The 23,043-nt window shown below is 41.4% G+C and overlaps 1 protein-coding gene, 1 long non-coding RNA gene and 1 other non-coding gene across 3 annotated transcripts in view; all 3 read right to left on the bottom strand.

The window, feature by feature from the left end:
- The window catches only part of LOC107053780, a 63,867-nt gene extending 53,741 nt beyond the window's left edge, over window positions 1–10,126 (bottom strand). The window contains exons 1-2 of the long non-coding RNA XR_001467388.4: window positions 8,122–10,126; window positions 7,253–7,361 (exon numbers count right to left, since the gene is read on the bottom strand). This is a non-coding gene — a long non-coding RNA (uncharacterized LOC107053780). The remainder of the gene's footprint in view (window positions 1–7,252; window positions 7,362–8,121) is intronic.
- Window positions 10,127–12,082: 1,956 nt separating this feature from the next.
- COPS8 (COP9 signalosome subunit 8) lies at window positions 12,083–21,308 on the bottom strand. Its single transcript, NM_001048007.2, has 8 exons — window positions 21,203–21,308; window positions 19,252–19,322; window positions 18,155–18,203; window positions 16,965–17,097; window positions 15,932–16,039; window positions 15,457–15,519; window positions 14,478–14,519; window positions 12,083–13,539 (listed from the first exon to the last, which is right to left on the bottom strand). Exons 1-8 carry the CDS (start codon window positions 21,278–21,280, stop codon window positions 13,460–13,462), a joined length of 624 nt encoding a protein of 207 aa, NP_001041472.2. The 5' UTR covers window positions 21,281–21,308; the 3' UTR covers window positions 12,083–13,459.
- Window positions 18,556–18,627, bottom strand: TRNAP-AGG. Its single transcript has one exon. It is a non-coding gene; the product is annotated as a tRNA-Pro (tRNA).
- Window positions 21,309–23,043: the final 1,735 nt, after the last annotated feature.

Genomic DNA, 23,043 nt, shown 5'->3' on the forward strand with positions numbered 1-23,043 from the left:
CAACTTGGACCAAGTCAGCAGAAGACCTGTAATTGACTACACTGATAACTGGATGAAACTCCTAGGAGAGAAGAGGAAATGATTTTTGAAGAGAGACCTCTTGCCCCCGAGGCTAGACAGTCCTAGGAAACTACAGAAACACACTGTTCTTTTTTAGCCTTTTGCTGAGGCCAAAAGATTTAAAACAAACATGTATCTAAGACAGCAAGAGAAGATACTTCCCTTCCTCCCTCAGACGTTAGCTCAGTTGAAATATCCTACTGGCTTCTTGCTGTCACTGCAGAGTGTTTCCAGCTTCTGCTAGCAGAGAAGAAAACTTGCATTTCATAGCATGCCTAGAAATGAAACCCCTAATTTGTCCCCTCTCCTCCCCCCCATTTAGGTACAGACAGGCCACTATCAGGTCTCCCCAGAGCCTTCTCTTCTCTATGCTGAACAGCTCTCTCAGCCCGTCCTTGTAGGAAAAGTGTTCCATCTCTCAAATCATTGTTACGGCCCTTCCCTGGACACACTCCAATGGGTCCATGTCTGTCCTGCACTGAGGACTCCCCATCTGGACGCAGTACTCCAGGTGAGGTCTCACAGCACAGAGCAGAGGGGCAGGTCCCCCTCCTTTGCCCTGCTGGCCACACTGCTTTTTGATGCAGCCCAGGATATGGCTTGCACCCCCCAGCTTGTATTGTTAGTGGGGGTTACCATGACCCAGGTGCAAGAACTTGCATTTGGATCTGTTGAACTTCATGAAGTTCACCTGGGCTAAATGTCAAATGACATCTCACTATGCAGGAGAAGAGAAACCTCTACACAGAACTAAGTTGCTCTGACTGTACACAATCCACACCTTGTTTCTTTAAGTTACCAACAAGACCCAGAACTGTGCTATTATCTACTAAAGCTAACGTTCAATTTGTTTTTTTTACTCAGGAACATATTCTCACTCTGTATTCAAGAGCAAACCTCCCTTTATTTCCTTCAGCTGGGCTTGGATTTCTTTTACATCAAGATCTCTTGTGCTGCAGAATGAGCAAGGATTAAAAGATCTGGCTGCCCCTAAGATTTCTCATAGGAAAAAGAGCAAGTCAGTAAATACTTTATCATCCAACTGAGTTCAGAACTGATTTCTTGCCTGGGCAGAATAACATCTGAGTGCCTGTTCTTCACTGAGCTGAACAGAACTACTCAAGAAAAAGCTAGCAGGTTGAATGAGCAGGCGGAACTTTGAACAACAGGTTCACTCCTTCCCTACCCATTGGCACATAGAAGCATGTTTTTCTTTCAGGTTCATCAACAGTACCCTGACTACTTCTCCTTTAGCAGCATCCAAATGGAAAAAGAACTCTCCATGAAATTCCTTCTGATTCTCATCTTGCTAATCTTGGCTCTTTTGCATTGGAGCTACTCCAGAAAAAGTCTCGTCTGCTTACAACTCCCACCTGCACCTTTTCTGCATATCTTCTATATCCACATCTGCACATTCAAGAACAAACAAGACTAGAAAAGGGTCTGCTGTGGTGCTTATACTCAGCTCGAGTTGGAAGGGACCTTAAAGATTATCTAGTTCCAACCTCCTGCCATGGACACAGTTGCCAACCACTAAATCAGGTACTAGATCAGGCTGGCAGCCCAGTACCTCACCCAGCCTGGCTATGAACAACTTCAGGGATGGGGCACCCACAACTTTTCTGGGCAGCTTGTGCAATGGCCTCACCATGCTCTCAGTAAGAAGTTTCCCTCTAGCATCAACTTTATTTTCCCCTCTCTTAGTTTAAAGCCAATCCTCCTTGTCCTGTCATTATCAGGCTGTGTAAAAAGTTGGTCCCCCTCCTTCTTGTAAGCTTCTTTTTAGGTACTAGAAGATGGCAATGAGGTCTCCCTGGAGCATTCTCTTCTCCAAGCTGAACAAGCCCAGCTCTCTCAGCCTGTATTTGTAGGAGAGGTGCTCCAGCCCTCAGATCATCTTTGTGGCCTCCTTTAACATCATGGAAGATGAAACTGTAGATATAACTGAACTTACACAGTCAAGACCCTGCTTCTGGCACAGACCATTTTCCACACCAAGTCCAGCTAAACTGCTGTGTCACAGCACATCAACTGCACAACATGCTCCAACAGGTCTACCACCACAGGAGTCCTCATTCACTGCCTAAAGGAAAAAACTGATCACATGTGATCTCTATAGACTGCTTCCAACTGTTAGACCTGGTTGTTCCCTTGGCTACTAAACTAAGTAAATCAAACATTCACTGATCTCATCCCTCAGCAAATACTCAAAATCCACAGTTTGGTTTTTGGATTGTTTTAGAAACCAATTTACTCATGAATCAACTAACTGGAGTAAATGTAGCGAAGCTGCAGATCTCATCTTCAGGTTACCATATGACCTCTAACAGAAACAATGCTGTTACCCTAATTGTTCTTCCTTCACTGCCACCTCCCAGTGAGAACATACAACAGCACCTTTGTAATGCTTAGTGCAGGACTGTCTGTCCCATACTGGGCGTCTACAGCAGACCGAAACCTCTCTGCTTTCCCCAAGCTTCAGCTCTCATTTCTTAGAAAAAAGAAGTTGGTGGTAGCAAATAAGCTCCACAAGCCCTAGTTTGCCTTACTCTGCCATACCACGATCATCAGAACTTAAAATAATTCATCCTTACTCAGATTTCTACGTAAGTATCTTGCAAATTCAAGGAAATGCTGCTTATAGATGACGTTAATCCATAAAAAGCCCCTTGAAAGAGCAGCAGACTCACTGACATTATTTACAGCACTTAGCTGGCATTTGTCTGCAACCACCCACAAACCAAAGGAGTAAAAATCTCCTATGCAAGGAGTAGCATGTTGGAAAAGGATACATTAGAGCGGTTAATGCACATAATTCAACATCTATTTTGCTTTATGCACATGGACAGACTTTCCAAGACCATATGGGAGCGATCCATCACAGCAAGTGATTAAGTGCTCCACAGCTACCCCCTTCCACAAGGAAGAAATAGCACATTCTTACCATCTAGCCAAAAAAAAAAAAAAAAAACATGATGAAGCCTCAAGAGTGCCCTCAGAAAGCTGTCAGTAAAATCACCTGCTACTTGCCTGCAGTTTACTTATAAAACATACAACCTCACAGGCTACCAGAAGCATGCTCTTCCCCCCCCCCCCCCCCCCCTTTTCCTCAGGCTTTGCCTCAAGGGATGAAAGTTCACTTAAGTGTTACAAAAGCATCCCAAACTGAAGTAGGCATTTCACATTAATGGCCGATAAAGGCCAGCTCTCCTCCTCTTCTTCCCCAGCTGAAAACTGACACTGCTAAAGATGAAAGCCCTAGATTTTTTTTTGCACCACACGACCAAAGTTGTGCAAAGCCATGACTGCCGCCTTCAACAGAACCAACTTTCAGCCTAGGCCTCTCACTTCCAAGCATCAAGAAAACAAACAAGATCAGAGACTTCCTCCAAACCACTCGGGTGCTCACAGTAGCACGTTGTCTTTGGGGTCAGTCTCTTCTTTGCTATTTTGCTGGCTTCATAGCATCTTTTGAACTACAAGCTTGGGTTAAGGTGCTAGTTGGAGATACTACAGTGAAGATGCATGTGTTAAGGTAGTTAAAGGTCACTGTGATTAACTTTGGGTATAATTAACTGTAAAGTAAGCACAGAAGTTTAATGCATCTCTCCCCCTTTAAGCAGCAAGGTTGTATCTGAATGACTGAAAAATACATAAAATACAGTACTTGCATACAGGTTTTTCCATGTTAACAGCCCTCCAGGATTTATTCTGGAAGTCTCACAGTCCTAAAACTTACATTCAGTTCTAGTACTGTTGGTGGTCTTTAGCAGCTTTTCCAAAACAAGCCTAAAGGCAGATTTCATTCTTACATGAGAAACAAGTTTTCCTCGATGTTCTAAAAGCACTCAAAAGCCACTTTTCCCCTTCATCCTATTCCAGACCATCAACTAGCTCGGAAACTTGTGTCAGCCTAGCTACGTCTACCCAGCCCTCAGGTCATTCTTACTGCAGTCTTCAAACTAACCTTTGTGTATTAAAAAAGGTTTTTCTTCCCTTTTCTATTTCTAAAGGTGTGCTCACCTCCAGCATCCAAAGAGGTCTCCTCACAATCAGTTAAGAACTCAGCTGTGTTCCCTTAAACCCTTAAAAACAGCTGAGAGCTGGGCAGGCAGCCAAAAGCAGAAAACAGTGAGTCTAGATAAACCCCTCAGGTGATTAGCATTTCAAAAGGCTGTACCCACGGGAATCAGCTATGGCAAAGCCAACTAATGACTGGACACACAACACATGGTTTGGATGAGTTACTCTGAGCAAAGGTGGGGGGGTGGTGATGAGAACTTTTTGGAATATCTAAGTTCTTCCCACTCCCTCTGCCCCTGAAAACTGCTCAAGAACTCTTGTGTCAAAAGGTGAAGGGACTTTCCTATGGTCACAGAGCATTTTCCCAACATTAACGCTTAGAGACACTTCAAACCTTTGGACAGTATCCAGGAATTCCCACTGACCTAAGTTTTCCTCTCTAAATATCCGAAGTAGCATATGAGAAGTTCTCACCTTCTGATTTCACTTGAAGTTAAGCATCACAGCCTGCATTAATGAGTCTGGCTTAGAAATCTACAATAAGTACCTAAGCATGGGCCTATAATAGTTAATCAAAAGTTTAATATTCCCTTATAATTAGAGATTTGTCTTGAAACCAGCCAGCATTTTTAACATGAAAGTAGAATTTGAAGTTCAGGATCTCATGGGAGCATTTCCTAATCTTGAACTTAACCAGATGTCAAAGGGCCACGGACATGGAAGGGCTGTGGGAGTCAAACAGAACGTTGCGATACACCACAGAAATCAGCGATTCACATGCTTTGTTCTGAAGGAAGCTTTTCATCCACTGACTGCCTGAACTTATGGCTAGATGATTTTTATGTAAAAGTAATCTAATAAATAACTTGTTAGAAAACAAGGAAGGTTCTCAGACTTGCCAGAATGTAAACGCACACTTCATCACAACCAGTATCCTCCAAAGACAATAGAACTTCACAGCTCATTTCCATACCACTTTTCACAACAGTCTCAAGAACTCACATGTTCTTACTGATACCAGCCAAGTAAAATGTCAGACAGTGCTTGGAGAAGACTAAAAGATGGCAGTGTATGTACTACCTATGATAAAAGGGCTCAAAAGGATAGGAACACATGAAATACCACACTGTCAGACCAAAGATCTAACCCATTAGCCTGCCTTGCATGGTATCAGAGATGCTGTTTATGCCTGGCTGATCTCAGTGGATCTTTCTTCTTGGACTCCTCCAGCAACCAGTAGAATTAGGCAGTTAGTAGGCACATCTGTGTATTTCCTATTTACCAACTTGAATACCTGTAATCTTTTGAGTACACAGATGCACACTGCCTGCCTCTTAATCCACCTGCAGTAACTAATTCCTGAAGTTGTACATGAATATGCTCCATCTACTTTAAACAAGCATCCAACCTCTAGAATTATGAGTTTAGCAAACTTGGGACTAGCCAAAGCAGCTTTTGTATTCAGTTTATCCACGACCTTTATGGTTTTATAAGCCTCAGACATACCTCCTATACATTCTATCCAAACCAGAGTGTTTTCATTTGCTACTAGAAGGCGGCTGCTCCATCCCTTTCTTTGTTTTACAAGTTCTTTTCTGCATTTTTATCTGCACTCTCACTTGAGCCTGGAGTCTGAACTGTAACACTCAAGCAAACTTTAGTGCAAGTGGGCTAAAGTTTTACATAACAAGAAAACAATACCTTCATGTCAGTACTTCTCCTGAAGTACCCTGTTGGCTTTTCTCAACTGCTGCCCATTGATGACTTAAGAGTCCCTATCCATAAAGATTCTCTAGTCTCCTTCAGGTATACAAATGCTAGTTCTGAGTTCAACATCACATAAAGACACTTGTAGATTGTCTCCCCTAGATGCACTGTTCTAGCTTTAGAGCACTGAAACCCACTTGCTACCACTTCACTCATCCAGTCAGTTTGGGGAGATCCCTTCTTTACCACCAGTGCTGCACTGACTCTCTGAAAAAGCTTACCACCACTGACAACCCAAGAGATTGTTGAGTTGCCCTCTTCTGGAATAGTGATAAAAATACTGAATGCTTTGGTTCCATCATTTACTTGTGAGGCCTCAAAGCCAATTCTTCCTTATTGCAAAAGAGACTAGCAAGCCTACCCTTTGCTAGACTACTCTTTGCTTTCTACCCTTTAAGCAGCTTTTCCATCAAGGTGAATGCCTGATGTTTAACAGCTTAGTGTGCTCCTGCTCCATCACTCAATATTAATGTACCAGTCAAATGATAACAGAGGTGGTATGATTTACCTTTGGCTTTCATTGTGATAATGCTGTTCTGCTTCAGTCTTCACAGAGGTAGCATGACCATTAACAACGTCTTCTGTATGGACCAAGCAGGTATTCTTCCACACAGTAGGAGAAAAGAATCTCTGGAGAGTTTTTCCCACACTCTCAAGGTCTAGCACAGATGGCCTACAAGACTGGACACATCTGAAGTTTCATAGGATCCCAAGAGCCCAGCTTTCAAAGATCAAGCTCCGGTGATATATCTGATTAAGGCTGAATCCATTTGCTAGTGTGATTTACCATACAATCAGCATTCAGCATTAAATACATGGAAACAGGTAGTATCTATGCAGCTAATTAATTTGTCAAAAAATAGGAGCATAAGTAAAGTGTGCCGGTTTGTCCTTTTTTTTCAGAATTAAAGCAAGTACCAGCTATTTCCAGGGGTACCAGTATTAGCTCTTTGAAGGGCTAAATATTCCATTTACCTTGCATCAGCTGCACTGCACTGACAGGCTGAAAATACAATATGCATGAGTTGGCATATTGTATTTTGAATGACAGAAAAATACTTGCACAGTTCCCTGTGTTTGGTGTGGATTTGTTATACAATGAAACTTCCACTATGTACAGTATGTAAAGTCCACTATGTAAAGTGCACTATGTAAAGTCCCACAAATTTACTCATGCACTCAAAGTCTAGAAAGAGATCCCAATTAGTACAGGAAAGCACAGCGTGTGCCATCATCCTCTCCTGAGTTCATGAAGCTCAGAAGTAAGGGACTGTCATCAGAGCATGTGTGCTTTACCTCAAGCAGGTTCAGGTCCAAAAAAAAAAGACAAAGCAATAAAACAGGCTTCATATACCTCAAACATCTGTCAGATTAAAAACATCTACAAGGGAATGTGCCCTACCTTGTGAATCAGAGGTCAAGCCCTGTTCTCTGTGCAGTCAGTGATCTACAAGTCCTCTTATCTCAGGATTCTCATCGCACACTTTTACATCAATCTCAGCTTGGATGAGCTGTTATAATACGAAAGAAGTAATATAGTAGTTGTGATTCAGCACTGTTTGTTCTATCTCAACAAAACAGAAGGCACACAAAACAAAAACTGGGCTCCTATTCGTAGAAGCCCTTCTTTCTTGGCAGTTTTGAACACGTTCTCAGGCTGAGTAAAAGTACAAGACAAAGATATCCACACGTACTGCAAAATTTCAAAATCAACTGCATGCATCCCATCTCTAATGCTCAAGTTCTCTCATGTTATTCACACTGAGACGTGGCGCACAGCCCTAGCAACCCACCTGGAGTTCTTTGCTGTGAAAGCATTAATAATCAACTTAAAAAAAAATAGGAATCCAGGAAAGCACATTACTTTCTATTGCTCAACACAAGTATAGTAATAAAGTAGTAAGTTTTCCAAGCTAGAAACGAAAATATTTTTAAGCTTGTTTCCCATGACAGACCTGAAAGTCATTTGCCTTTCACTTGTTATTATCTATTGGCTGCTGACTGCAAAGCCATCTTTTTTCTTTTCCTAACATCTGCTTGACACTTGAGAAAGGCAAGTTTTATTGTTCTGAAGCAGTGTCTACAACAAGCCAAGCTGAAGCTACAAAACTCCAGTGCATTGGATTGCTAAAGCAGCCAGGTGGGTCAGAACTTGCATTATTTTCCAGTATATCAGCTCCAAAATATAAAACCACAAGGTCCATAATCAGCACCCAGTGTACTGGGTCTCTTATTTAAGATACCTGTTGTCAAAGTGCAGTAGACCATTACCTTGACATTTATGCACCTTGAAACGACTTAGTAGAATAACCATTTCCTTTAGGTTTCCACTGCTTCTGACACAAACATTTGAGTTGTAATAAATAAACTTAAGCTTCTATTTTAACTTTCATAAGTAGGCTGAAAAAGCTAGTCACTCATTTACTAAATCACAATAAAGTTCCAAGAATGAGTAAATGAAAACATATCCAAAAAAGAAAGCTTCGTTATAGAGCTGCACAGTATCTTTCAAGCTCTAGTCTTCACAAGGCTAAACCCACAGTAAAATCCCGAGCCCTTTCTTTTTACTATTATATTAATAAATACTTTCAAAAGAACAACTAAATTATATTTGGTAATACCAACACCATAGAAAGGCTTCAGCATTGCTTCTGCCAGTCCAGAAAGACAGGCTCTACAGCAGATGCTTTGAATTGTTTGTGGCTATGGAAATGGAAGGGCCAAGCCAGCCAGCCAGCCCAGATAGTTCCTCCTGAGTATGGAAGGAAACAGCAACATGCCACTTGGATGACAGCTCAGCCAGCTCCAGCAGGGAAGGACATAGGCAGAATAAACCAACCGCCCACTACCTTTTTCCAGTTTTCCCCTACTTTCTCCAATTAGGTTCTATTGCACATTGACCAGGTTGCTGGAATAGACTTAATGACAACACTATTACCACTGTCCTAATAGTAACAGTGCCTTAGGCAGAAGGCTTATGTGTCAACCGTTTACAACTACCTTGAATAATCTTCAGCATTCGTTTCAGAAGCTCTGGAAGATATTTAGGGTGGGAGAAAAGAAGCAAGAGACCTCCAAAGCACAGTGGGCCTGCTATCACAAAGACCAACCACCAGGTCAAGCTTAAACCACAATCACTTTTCATACCATCCGAGGACAGTTTGCACCATGCTGAGCCGGTGCCCTTTCCGATATAGGCCTTACTAGGTATGAGATATCTAGTAAGCTTTGCTCTTCAAGACCAGGAAGACTTCCATAAGGATCTTCAGCAGGGAGGCATACCCTGTAACCAAACAGAGCTTCTTTCAAAATAGAGCTTCTTTCCAAACAGAGCTAATCTTTGAGTTAAAGATACCAGCAGTTCCATTCAACACAGAAAATGGAAAGGGATCACTGACCTACATAGGAGAGGCTAATGCAATAACAAAAAAGTGCAGTTACATGTGGGATGCAGATGAAAATGGAAAACAAAGTTGAAATGGAACTTTTTTTTCTTCCAAAACCTTCAAAAAAAATCTCTGCTCCCAACTGAATTCCTAATGGTTTAATCCAAAGGTCCTCCCACTCCAGACATCCAGCTCTGCAGACAAAGAAGTGTTTGGAAGAACTCCAAAACCTGCATTACTTGCTTTCATTTTAAAAGTAAATGAGACCACAAAAACACTGCCTCTTCACTGCCAAGTTGCAAGCACAGGGTAAAAGCAGCCCAGGTAAGTAGTCAAGTGACAGAAGATCTTTAGGAAATCATTTACACAGGCTGTTTACTAAGACAGTTCTGGGCAAAGCAGCACAAAGCTATGTTTGCCAAAGCAGTGAAAGCGTGAACTGTCATCTTTTAACGTAGATCGCATCTAATGGACTAATTCCATTCAGCAAAATTTATTGTTGACCCCTTTGAGGCTGCAGTACTTTAGAACAAGATGGGTCCAAGCCAAGAACAGAAAGGAAGTTTTTTTTCCTTAAACAAAGATGTACAATTTCAACTTTTTCAATGGCATGTCATATCTTTTTTTATTACATCTTCAAAAGGTTTCTATAAAACCTTTCAAAAATGTAGATATACTCAAACTAAAGAACATGCATTAGAGCAAACCTAAAGTAGTTCTTGTACCAAGGCTACTTGCTGCCTTTACAAGAAAAGAGCTCCAAACTCCTAGCTTAAGCTTGCTAGGGTTAACAATAGCTTTAAGGAGAGCTTTCTCATGGCATTCAGAAGCTGCCTAATAAGATTAAGATTACAGAAACACAGAATTGCAGGAGTTGGAAGGGACCTCTAGAGATCAAGTCCAACCCCTCTGCAAAGCAGGCTCCCTGCAGCAGGCTGCACAGGTAGGCATCCAGGCAGGTCTTGAATATCTCCAAAGAAGGAGAATCCACAACCTCCCTGGACAGCCTGTTCCAGTGAAAATTAATTATGCTATGATATTAACAGTACTCATCTTTCTACCTATGGGCCCTCTGTTAATATGCAAAAACTGCACTTGCCTTCAGCCACTAAACCCAACTGTCAATTTAGTTACTTATCTGCTGTAAATCCACATTTTCTGATCCAATATCTTAAAACTAAATTCCACCATTTCATAGTACTTTGAGATAGTCCTCTTCCCCACTTTGAGGGTCTGTGGCATAGTTAAGCTCAGAAAACAAATCATCCACGACAGCACCAATCTTCACAGAAGACTAAGATACACTTGGCACTGGCTCTAAATTCCCTACTTAGAGGTATTGTGAATCAGTTGATCACCGCTTTTAAGAACACTTAAGTTTGACTTCATTAGCTAAATACATGCCAAACAAGTTCCTTAAAGGTCTTGTGACAGTTATCAACAATATTCCCCAAAGGCATTTGTTTTTAGTTGTGTCACTAGAGTAAATTAAGACCTATTCCAGTTTTACTCTAAAACAACATCAGTTAGAATCACAGAGTCCTTAGGAGCTGGAAGAGACCTTTATAAGTCATCTAGTCCAACTCCCCTGCAATGAACAAGGACATGCACAGCTAAATCAGGTTGCCCAGAGCCTGATCCAGCCTTGCCTTGAAAATCTCCAAGGACCAGGCATCCACCACCTCTCTATGCAAGCTGTTCAAGTGCCTCACCACTTCAGTAATTTGTACCATTTGCCTTGCTCAGACTAAATACAGCATTTCACTTGGATCTAATATCCCTACCTCACCGACATTTAAGGTTCTATAACAGAACTAGAGATATTAGAAGGAAGAATCAATAGATATGGATTAAGCAGTCTACTTCATACTCATTTATTTCAAAACTACACAGTATGTCATAAAAAATATTTTCATGTAAGTGACAGATTTAGTACCAGAGAGTTAGTTTTCATAATGGAGACCACCATTATTCACCACAAGACCTGTTATATTTTAAGTTATTTATGCTAGCAAGGCAAGAATGTAAACATTATAAAAGTTAATCAAGAATTCTGCTTGCAGAGATAATACCTTAAAATACTGAATTTTATCTACTTGTTCACTGTGCATTTGTTACCCGTGCACGTATTGCACTAAGTAGAAGAGAAAAAACCCTGAACATGCAATGATGCACAAACTAGTTATCACAGCTGATATTGAAGATACTGAAATAACTGTCGCTATTATTTTGAGAATAGAGCACTGCTCAAGAGATGTTAGGACAAAGGCAGTCTTAAAAAGGATTGGAAACAAACAAAACAGCCTGCTGCTGTGGCAGCAAGCACAAATAAGGGCAATGAAGATGAAAGCTCCGGAGTAGCTTAGATGGCAAAGATGATGAAACAGAACAGCATGGCTAGAAGCATAGAACTCCAGGCATGAAATGGGTTAATTGCACACCCAAAACTAAAAATCACCTTCAGCTCTGCAGCAGACCAGACACTATCTCAAAATGATGAGCTTGAGAAAACTGAACAGATCACAAGAATCCAACTACTACATTTAAGTCACAGATTACCAGCATCCACAAAAAAAATCCAACAATATTGCCCCATACATACACACAGAAGGGAAAATTTTCCACTTAGTTCAAGTGCTTTACACCTTTGTACATTTTATGTGACACCTGAAGGCCAGTATTTTAATTTTCACATAAACATGAAGTTGTTCTAAACGCCTGTCTGGACAAAGCACTATACTAACCTTTAACTAGCCCTCTTCAAATTAGGCCAATCAGAATCCATTGAAAAAAAGCAAGCCAAACCAGAACTGCACTCAAGAAAATTAAAAACGAGGTACACAAGGTCAGTGTAAACATGTTCTTTAATATCACTGAAGATAAGTTTGCATCATATTTAGCAATCCAGGTCTTAGGTTAGTTTCAAATAAATAATCATTTTGACTAAATGTTTACATATAAAGGGAGCGCTCAAAGCAGCAGTGCACAGTTTAGAATTCCTCCCTGCTAACACATCCCCCCAACAAGAGAATGTACAGTAGGTAGTGCACACTGGAAAAACAATCATAACAGAGCACACCTGACATCAACAAACCACTGAATATGATGTTGAAAAAGGGGGATTAGAAGTGAGTGATGGCATGCACTGCCCTTTCAAGCACCACTATTCTCCACAGTCGTTGCCATCATAAGAATGGTAAAAAGCCTGGGAATGCAACTCATCTTTTTGTTTCTAACATCCACTCACAGCTTAAGCAGTGCTCTGGTATAGGAAATTTATTCCTCGAACTGACATTGCAGCACAAAATTCTCCTTCTCCTGTCTGGCCTCCCTACTCAGGGAAACCTATCTGACGTAGGTAGCTGATTTTTAAAGTCCTTTCCAGCAACTGCAGAAGTAATTCAGAAAGCTTAAGGGCAGGTGAGAGCTGTTTGTAGCAGATCCAGGTTCACTGTACTGGAAAGAACCACACCATGACAGGCTTTGAGAAGGTATATGGTTTCCAAGCAAAATACCTAGTGTCCTATGTGTACTGAAAAATAAAACCTGCAAAAGTAAAACACTTATTCCTCAAAGCGAATCTTTGCCTTTCCTTAAAGGACTCCAATCATTCTGCCATAAAAATATGCTCAGTGTGAAATCTCAATTGAAACAAGAAGATTTAAACTACAGAGACCAACAAGGAAAAATAGATCAACTCTAAGAAAAATGTCAAAGACTTCCAAAAGAGTTACTGTAAGTTGCTTTGTTACTGTTTCATCAAAACATTCTCTACAGACTCAGGTAGAGCAGTCTGTCACTTTGTACTTTCGATGAACATGCAACTGCCCTGCACTAAGCACTGCAGTGCTCACCACAGAAGCACGTAACCAAGTAACATTGACCCCCTAATGCCATTAACCTGTCTCATTACTCAACATTTTCTTCTCCACTTATGATATACCTGAAAAAAGTTCCGCATCTCTTGGCTACAAGTCAGTAAAAAAAGAAAACTTACTGTGTAATACTGCTGTGTACCTACTGAAGAAGTTTTACAGAAGTTAAAGGATTGTTTCAATTGCTAGCTTGGCTTTGGCAAAACAAACTAGGATAACATACACTGTATACTTTACACATTTGAAAGGGGATGCTGCAACATTTAACAAATACAAAATAAGTCTTAGATTTCTAGAACTGTCAGTACACAGGATTCCCAAGTTGCTCTACACAGAGAAGCAGGTTCATCAATTTTCAAGGAAAGCCACATAGTCGGTCAATCTGGCCAACTGCTGTTCATTTGGAATTGGTGGAACTGGAGCAGGTTCTAGAAAAATAAAACAAATATCGCATTAATGAAATTAAGAATGCAAATCAACCACCCATCACAGCAGCAAGGAAAGCTTAAACATGAGATACTGACAGGGCACATACCTAAGTTTGCTCTCTTAACTACACAGCTTTAGCTGACAGACTACTTTTCTGTCATCTGCAACATCAAGTTGTCCAAGAGTTACTAACAGCAAAGGTAACAGGTTCCAGTTTTCAGCATGCTTCCAGAAAACATGTTGCATATACTGGAATCTGAATAATGAGGATTGACAGTATCTCCACTTGAGGAAAAAAAAAGACTCCTGGAGCTCTTCAGCTGCTCCTTTCCTTACAAGTTGTCATACTGAACGTAATAAATCTACTCGGTTATCAGACTAACGAAAAGCACTGCACAGGTTGTGGGAAAAGGCAGTGCATTTACAGGTCCTTGTATAAATGCTAGCTTAGAAGAGTAAGGATAGACTGGAAAACAAGTGATTAAAACCCTAAAAAACTAGGGTAAGTCAGGAATTAAAAATAACTAAAAACAGTAAGATAAATGCGATGTAATTTTCCTTCTTAAAAGTTAACAGGCAACATTCAAGATGCAGTTAAAAGAAACACTGCTTAGGTCTACAAATACACATTAGGACGAGGCTGACAAGCAAAAGAATGGCTTTGAAAAGCAAGACTCTAGCCCTTCAATTTGGCTTGAAATTAAATCTCTACATTTTAGACACTTCTGGCAAACATTTTGGGAACTGCTTAAAATGTACATTCATACATAAGAGGAAGAGAAGACAAATGTGTAAGTAGCCCAATTGTATTTGTTTGTAAGGAATGAACATAATTCTCCAGGATTCAAGTAATATTTTGTAGTGCTGATGAAACTCTTTATATTAATCATGCAAGTCTTCAACATGTGCAAATAAACTGTACACAAACAGGAAATACCTGATGAAGGAATAAATCTGTTAAAGGAAGCGTCCAGTACACCTATAGAAAAATACAACAGAATTTAGCCCACTGCACTGATTTTAAACAATCATATACACCAAGCCAAAACTGCATTAAAAGAGGTATTTAAAATTAGGCCTATTCAGGCCGAAGTTTTACTTCAGTGTTAAAATGCACAATACTCAACGTCCAGTGAATAACATGCAGCTTCAAAACAGACAAGTGCCTCTTTTTGCCTGACACAAGTTTAATAAAACGTTCTGGGCTCTGAACACCTAAGAATTCTGCCCATACAGAAGAGTCTTTCCTCCTGCCCTTAGCTTTATAGACGTTAGCTACGTGACAATTTGACTCCTATTTCCAGAGTTGTACCACACAGCTTAAGACAAGACATATCTCAGCCTTCACAGCTTTATGTTCATTGTTGTTTCAGATAGAAAACCTTAAAGCCTTAGATACCACCTTAAGAGAAAAGTGTTTTTGCAGAAATGTCAATCCTATTATTAACAGCACAATAGTTGAAAAGCAAAGACAATTATAACAACTTTAAGTCCTCAGAACAAAGATCTACCAAATCCCTGCCTGAAGTTCAACTTTTCCTAACAAAAGTTCTCAGGTTTGAAAATGGCATATTTTTGCTCATCGTTATTAAATTAAGATGTGTCATTTGAGGTCATCCAACTTACTGAGTCAGAGCCAACAGCAGAGGAGAAGGAGAAACCGTAGCATATCCTGTCTGCTTTTGTTTAAAAATGTTAATTTGAGGATTTAGTTTAACCCAGACTGCTTGTAACCTTAAACTAAACTCACTAATTTGTACTCCCTACACTTTATTAACATTCCATTTTTCACAGCTGTGCAAGTCCACATAAAATATGTAGAAGATTATTATGCACAATTTTAATTAAAAAAACTAGCATCTAAATAATTAGAGAATGTTAAATTCAATGTCTAATGAAATAACAGCTCCACCTACCTGGCTTTTTAGGCATTACCATACGAGTGGAGAAGTCTGCTTGCCAGCCCTGTTCTAATACACCTGAAAAGACATGTTTTTACATTTGTAACAACAAACCTTATACAGCTGTCAGAAACAAAACAGATGCACACTAAGACCAATATAAAAGCACCTCAGTACAGCTACAAACCCAGGATACTTCTTTTGGGTATTCATTTAGTTCAACAAACAAGCTCTTGAAATAACAACACGTGAGCCTTCTCATCTTTCACTTTGTGTTCACTGCTGAATTGCTTTGACACACCCACACACAAGAAGAAAATAACAATGGCAAAACATTTATCCCACACTACTATTTGCTAAGCAATGTGCCACTACTTACTGCCTCACTAATTTTCTTTATGATAATTTCTGAGTTTGTATACATGTTTCTATTTACCACCACTTATGGCTCTGACCATTTGCAGAAATCTCAGTAACTGATACAAAGTACCTTTCACAGCTTCTTCTACGGGAAGCCCAACAAAGGCTGCGAAATCATCTGCAACTATTGAGGTATATGCCTGAGAAACCAGTCCAAAAGCTCGCCTCCGGGTTGCATCTAGAAAGAGAGAAATGCTGTAAGCAGACAGTAAACTCAACTCCATAGCTAGGAAATCTGAGATACTGTTTTCAATTCAAACAGCACAAAACCCATTTGGAAAACCACTAAAACCTCAAAGTCCTCCCTTCCAACAATTTATTCAAGTCTCAAGGGTCACAAATAGAGACAACAGCTTGCTTATGCCATGAGAAAACCCCTCAGGGACAGCATTTCATCTCCAAACGCAGTTTGGGAAGCTCAGCTTTAGATGGTATTCACCATTAAAAATAAAACTTGCCTCAAACTGTTCAGAAAAATCAGAAAATCATGAAAAAACATTTAAAAAATAGCACTTAGTTACAACTATTCATGCCTTTCCCCCCCCCCCCACCAGGTCTGCTTTGATAGCAAAGCCTCTGCAAAGCAGTTGCTCCTAAAACCACAGAAAATTTCTGATGTCTTTTGCAAAAAAAAGGTTTTTTTTTAGCAGTCTGTAGCGCCCTCTGGTAGCAAGACTGGTTATTTGCACATTAATATCAGACAGACTATACACGCTAAACCATTTAAAGCCACATTTAAAAGAAACTTTTATAAGCATCACAAGGTTCTGAAATGCCAAACCGAACTGCCAACATTGTTGGGTAAATGAGTTTGACCAAGTTGTGTATCTAGTAGTCCATTGTGCTATCACAGAACAGAACAAACTATTTGAAACTCCAAGAACACACAACAAGAAGCAACAGATGAAAGTATGTCAGTTATAATCTAAAAGTTTTTGTAGCAAACTTTCCTTTTACACCCAGTACCTAAAATCCTCTAAGTAAAACAAAATCTTGGCAAGCTTCCTGACCATTTAGATTGTTAGCAATCCCAAGCAGTCTTTGTTAAAAACATCCACAAATAACTTCAGGTTACATGCTACCTGCAGGAGCTCAGTTTGTACCTCTGAGTGCTTCCATGATTGGTTGAACAGTCTCAGACCACTGATGTGCACTGATTGTTGTATAGATTCCTGGGAAGTCTCTTTGCCAGATTCTTTGTCCTACTGACCAAACTGCACCAAGCTCAGCATTTGCCTGTTGTGACACAAACAGTTAATCCAGAGTTGTCTGTCCTCTACAATGACCATTCTGTACACACTCATTGCTACTGTCTTCCTTTCCCCGTTGCAAACAGATAATACACATAATGATGAAGAGAGGAGCACTGGGAATTCTTGTTTTAATAACTACCATCGCTGCTGTTTTCTGACCCATCCTTCTGCCAAAGATTATCACCCACATGAGCAAAGTCTGCTCACAGCAGTTGTATCAATTCAGGCTGGCAAAGCAGCTAAAACCATGGAGGATAGTTTGTACTCAAGACTGTTGACTGGAGTTGCCAAGTACAAGCAAAGCTTATTTTCTCCTCAAAGAGATGTTTCCTTCTCTAACATATGTTTTACCAAGTGTAGATGCTGTCTGCATAGTGAAAACAATTTAGTTTGAAAGTCTCGAACACAGATCACGTTTAAAATGGTACCATGCTCACTACAGCTGTTTTCCCACTGCTGGTTTTAAGGGCTACTTCTACTGTGTTGCACATTGGTCAACAGGTTCAGAATGAACACCATTCTACCAGAAGAACCAAACACCAGTGTGGGTAATAGAGTAATATCTTTGATTTAAGTAGCTACAGCCTCAAAATGCATCTTGGATCCAAAGGTAGTGCAAAACAAAGTGGCTTCAGAAAGTTGAATTTGATGGTACAACTAAAATCAAGTTATAATTCACTGCATAAGGTATCCTGCATCCTCACATGGAGTGCAACTGCAGCCCAGAATCAGATGTTTAGACCAGAGTCACTACTTTCCTCCAGCTGACTACTCTTTATTATGAGGTCTTCTAATAAAAACTCTAGACTTAGAGAACTCTATGTCATGAGATTACTTGAGAAGGAAAAGAAGCAATAGTCAGATTCACAACTTGAACATCTATTCAAGACTGGTGTGCCATCTGCTGGTCGTGTGTTCATGGCACAGAACCAAGTCCGAGGCTACTTAAACAGAAACCTCAAGAGAAGAAAAAAAAGTCACTGTTTTCAAGCTTACGAAACCAATTTCATGTATCAACTGGAATTTTATGAAGTACTTACAGATTTGATAGCAGGAGGGATTCTTTTCCAAAGGTACCGTGCGTTGTTCCTAAAGAAAGTTTAAAAGACTTCTCAGTGCCTTTCCTGAGCACACTCCCCACCAATATATGCATATTATAAATATATATATACACACACACACACACACACACTAATGTACTGATATATTATAAAACAAAAACAGAAACTTAAGAGCATGAGCTAAAAATGAAGCACTAATATTATTTGTTAACGGTACAAGTTTTGTTCATGGCACAGTTCTACAATATCAGATCAAAATTAATTTGAATCAACCTACTACGCGACCTCAACACAGGATGGAATTTGCCCTGGGAGAATCACAGAACGGCTTAGATTGCAAAGGACCTGTCAAGATCATCTAGTTCCAACCTGGAAAAGAAGGGCTCGTCCGGGATTTGAACCCGGGACCTCTCGCACCCTAAGCGAGAATCATACCCCTAGACCAACGAGCCGACAGTCTACCTACATAGCAGTGTCATTTACTCTGCCTGAATAGACAAACACTATTTCAATAAAATTTTAAGTGGAAAGAATCAAATTCTTACTTTTACTAATCCATCAGGCTACATTTAAACGGCTAGGGTTTTATTCAGATGGCTCGACATACAGATTTAGCTTGGTTTAAACCATCAACATTCATTAGTCTTTAATACAGAAAGCTTAAAGTTACCATAGGATAACTTCAGACACGAGCAGCAGCTTGCAATCTTACTCAAAGGAAATGCAGCCTTGAAAAGCTACAAGTCAAAACACCGAAACATTCAACACCTTCCAAAGGAGCCAATTCCAGTAGTTAAGCAGCTGTTAAAATTCAACTTGTTTCCCAATGATCAGGGAGAGCAGGGAAGCACCAACATAGGAGAATTCTTCCTGACAGAGTAATGGTCGAAAGACTTCATGTGGGATATCTTTTTTTAAATCTTAGTTGTTTATTTTAAGATGAGACCATTTACTTACATGCATGTTGTTAGTCACACGACTGACTGTTAGTAATCCAGTAACTACAGACCGATCTGGATCAGGCTAATAGAAACAAATCCAACGTCTGAGGTTAAAGATTAATAAGAGCCACTTACATGTCATTATGCAACAGGTATAAAGCTAGAAGTTGGCCATAAACAAGGGGCGTTGCGATTCCTCCAGGAGCCTAAAGAACAAGTGCAAATCACTTTGTTAGGTATTTTAAAAGCAGCTAAGTTCAGTAAAACAGAGCATTTCAGGGCAGTTTTTTTATTATTATTATTAGGCAATGGCTGTGGACAAATCATTGGAGGCTTATATGCTTCGTTTACAATAAAAGTTATTACAGTACTTTATTAATACAGCTGTATCTTTCTATGATAAATAACTTGCATATGCTACAAGTTTTACTTATAAAGCTTACTTTTTTTTTGCCATAAGAAAAAAAATCACATACTTCATACACCAACATTCTAGCTCTAGCTCACAGAAGCAGCAACCAACTTCATGCTTTCTCAGAACCACCTCTTCTAGTCAGTGTCATCTCTGGATGCAGAAGCAAAGCCCCAAACCTCATGGGCTCCATCCCTGACACTCAGAAGGCAGCCCACAGGCCAAAGCCCGGACAAGGCAGGCTCAAACCAGCTGCCCACGCCAGACAACAACCACTGCTCTGTAGGCTGTTAAATTTGGATGAAAAGATAATTGCATATATAGAAGCAAGCCGTAAATGAACTGACATTTCTCAGCGGGAATCCATTTAGTACAGCAACTTAACACATTGCCTGAGGAGCAGCACCACTTTGTTAGCCTAACTATCCCTCCTCTCACACTTCTCTAATTAACGTCAGCACCGTAACTTCTGTACAGGTGCTCCTTGGAGGATCTGCTCAGGTATACAGCTTCCAAGTAAAACACACAACTCTTCCACATAGTACAAGGGTACAATTCTTCACTATACACGTGCATCCATCACCTGAGGAAGTAGACTGCCCACATTTCCAGCACAGCAGCTCTTCCACGATTTCATAATGCCCTTCCACTGAACTAGGGGCACATTAAGAAGCTGCAGTACCATGGTAGAAGTATGAGTGGACACCTGGGCTCAGCAGGGAAACAAAAAATTGAAACAAAAGATTCTTTTTTGTTTGTTTTCAAGTGAGGCTCAGCACTGCAGAACTATTGGCAGTGCCTCTTTCCATTTAAGGGTTATTCCTTCTCCTGTAAAACCCTGCTGCTCATCAACAGCAAGCTGAAAAACACCCCAAGCAAACAATGACTACATCAACTCTCTCTTTTCCATTGCTAAGATAACAGGATCTAAACTCAGAATCACTAAAGAGTATGCAAAAGGGGAAAATTCAGATTTCTCCTTTCTTTCAAATCACTACAGTAGGATGCACAAGCTTGGTGCTTAGAAAAGTGCCACAAACTCCACAAGACCCCTCCTGAGAGGTTTGTAGATATCACCAGAGAGTGGCTTTTGGCACCACCATGGCAACACCTGCATTTACCACAGGATTTTGGTATTATGATTATTAGCAGAGCATTATGAGGAATTCGGGTTGTTGTAGCATAGCCAATGGACAAGGGGCAGGAAGGTGGAAACTGTCCACCTTTATTGGGGTTATGATGATTTTTGCGTGGGGAACTCCTTTTGCTGATTTAAGTTCATGAACGCTGAGCGATGAAGGCTGATATATGTTGGCCTTAATGATAAGCCAGCACTGCACACGATCAGATTTAGGAACTCTTCACACACTCAAACTTAGAACAGCATACAGGAACATCCCAGCGTAGACCCTCTAACCGAAGCCTCACAAACCTAGAAGCAATTCTCCCAGCCCAGCTCACCGCCCCCCTCCGTCCAACACCTTCCTTTCCTCAATCACACGGCAGCCGCACACAACCGGACTTCTCTCCCTTCCCCCTCCAGCCCCTCCCTACAACTCACACCAAAGCGCGCTCACCCGCCTGCAGCCCCGCGAGTTCCGAGGCGCTTTCCGCCAGCACAAACGGCCAGCTGGAACCCCAGCCCCAAGCCAGCCCCACAACGGCCCCCCGCACCTCCAGCTCCTGAGTTTCGCACTGCTCCAGCAGCTTCCTGAAGCCGAAACCGCCCTCCGCCATCACCGCCACCGGCATCCTCCCGCGGCCACAACTGCCTTCCCTCAGGCGGCGGCCGCGCCTTGGCGTCACTTCCGTCTCAGACATTACGTACTTCCGTCCTCTAAACACCCGGGGCGCCTCTCTCTAACTCTCTTATGCTCTGGAGGACTTCGGGGCGGGGAGCGCTTGTGGGGCGGAGGCAGAGCTTTGGGGGCGTGGCGGGGTTCCACTCAGGCACTGCCTATGGGGTGATGTTTAAGAGGTATTGCACGTGGAAGGTGTAGTAGGCTACAGCCCGTATATCCGTGTGTGGGATATAATATTCATACATCTATCTCCATACATATCTCCGTATGTCTCTCTTATTTATCCCTTCTCCGTATGCACATATATTCATAGGAGATACATAGATATATATATATAAACAAGATATAGGGTACATATATCCAGGGTATATCCATTTAAAAGTGGCAAAAATGGGATATCTCTGTGTATACATATCCTCTAAGTGTATCCTAGATGTATTTTATTAATGATATATGGATGCATACCTGCAAGAGAGGTAACACCATAACAACCCTCCAGGATAAACGTGAAGGAGAGCAGCCTTATTCAGATGGATGCCAATGCAGATTTAGCTGCGTGCCCACAGAAGGCCACCCTGGGTCCCACTGGCCGTGCTGGGCTCGGGTAATGCCACGACTCCTGTGTGCTGCTGGACAATGCTCTGGCAAGAGGAAAAGCAGACAGAATTGAGTGATGAGAGCTTTCCGCGAGAGGGCACCAGCTGCAAGGGGAATGCATAAAACCTGGGGAGATAGGAGGGTGGTTTTGTTGTTCTGCCCTAGTCGAGGTTTTGGGACGAGGGAGAAGGTGCTGCTTCACTTCCAGCCTCTGGAAGTGAAATATTTCGTGGAAAAATACAAAGCCAGCCCCAACCTGCCCTGTCGCACACCCTGCACTGCTGCTTCTCTCTCCGCTTCCAGCTTTCCAACAGCTTCTGCCCAGGGAAGTGGTGGAGTCGCCACCCTGGCAGTGTTCAAGACGTGTCTGGATGAGGAGCTACGAGGTATGGTTTAGTGGCTTGTGGAAGCAATGGTGATGGGAGGATGGTTGGACTGGATGATCTTGTAGGTCCTTTCCAACCTTGTGATTGTGTGATTCCAGCAGGATCCATCTATAAATCCCAGCTCCCACAGGCTGTCCCCTCCCATGTCAACTGATGGCCTCGTGGGCACCATCTTCTATCTCCAGACAGTGACAGACCCGTGGTCAGACACAGGTCCATCTCCTTTTTGGGGGAGCTTCTCTTTCATTTAAGCACTCAAAATCTAGCCCCTGGCAAATCTGAGCAGGTTAAATTAATGGGAAATCTCTTTGGCTTGAAAGGATCGTGGTTCTGCTCTTGGCCCGTGGGATTGGAAAGCACTTTAAGACTTGGCTGCCAGCTGTTGCAGAAGCATGAAGTATATTTAATGTGGTTTTTATTCAGCTCCTTATGGCGACGATGGCACGAGAATCTCAGCAACTCATTTACGCCCACTATGAATCCTAATGCGGCGGTGGAAATGGGTTCGAGTTCTGCAGTATTGAGCATCCATAGGAGCTGTAGGTTGTTTTCAAAGGAGGCTCAGGCCATTTCCAAGAGCGATTGCTGGGGGTGTTGTGGCAGCTCTGCTTTTCCCCTGCCGCTTTCGTGTGATGTCTGGGATCCGAAGGCGCGCTCTGCAATGCTGATGACTAAAGGTTTCCCTTTCTCGTCTTGTTCAAAAGCTTTTCAGGGGAACAAAAGACTGATG

Source organism: Gallus gallus, chromosome 7 (genome assembly GCF_016699485.2).
Source record: "Gallus gallus isolate bGalGal1 chromosome 7, bGalGal1.mat.broiler.GRCg7b, whole genome shotgun sequence".
Lineage (NCBI taxonomy): Eukaryota > Metazoa > Chordata > Aves > Galliformes > Phasianidae > Gallus > Gallus gallus.

Bases quoted from the DNA above. Each gene is read 5' to 3' on its own strand.
- COPS8 (NM_001048007.2), bottom strand. From the start codon at position 21,280: ATGCCGGTGGCGGTGATGGCGGAGGGCGGTTTCGGCTTCAGGAAGCTG. The intron at 18,204-19,251 runs GTAAGTGGCTCT...AACTTTCTTTAG, and splicing joins TACCTGTTGCATAATGACAT to GAACAACGCACGGTACCTTT. The intron at 17,098-18,154 runs GTAAGTACTTCA...GTGTCACAACAG, and splicing joins TCCCTCCTGCTATCAAATCT to GCAAATGCTGAGCTTGGTGC.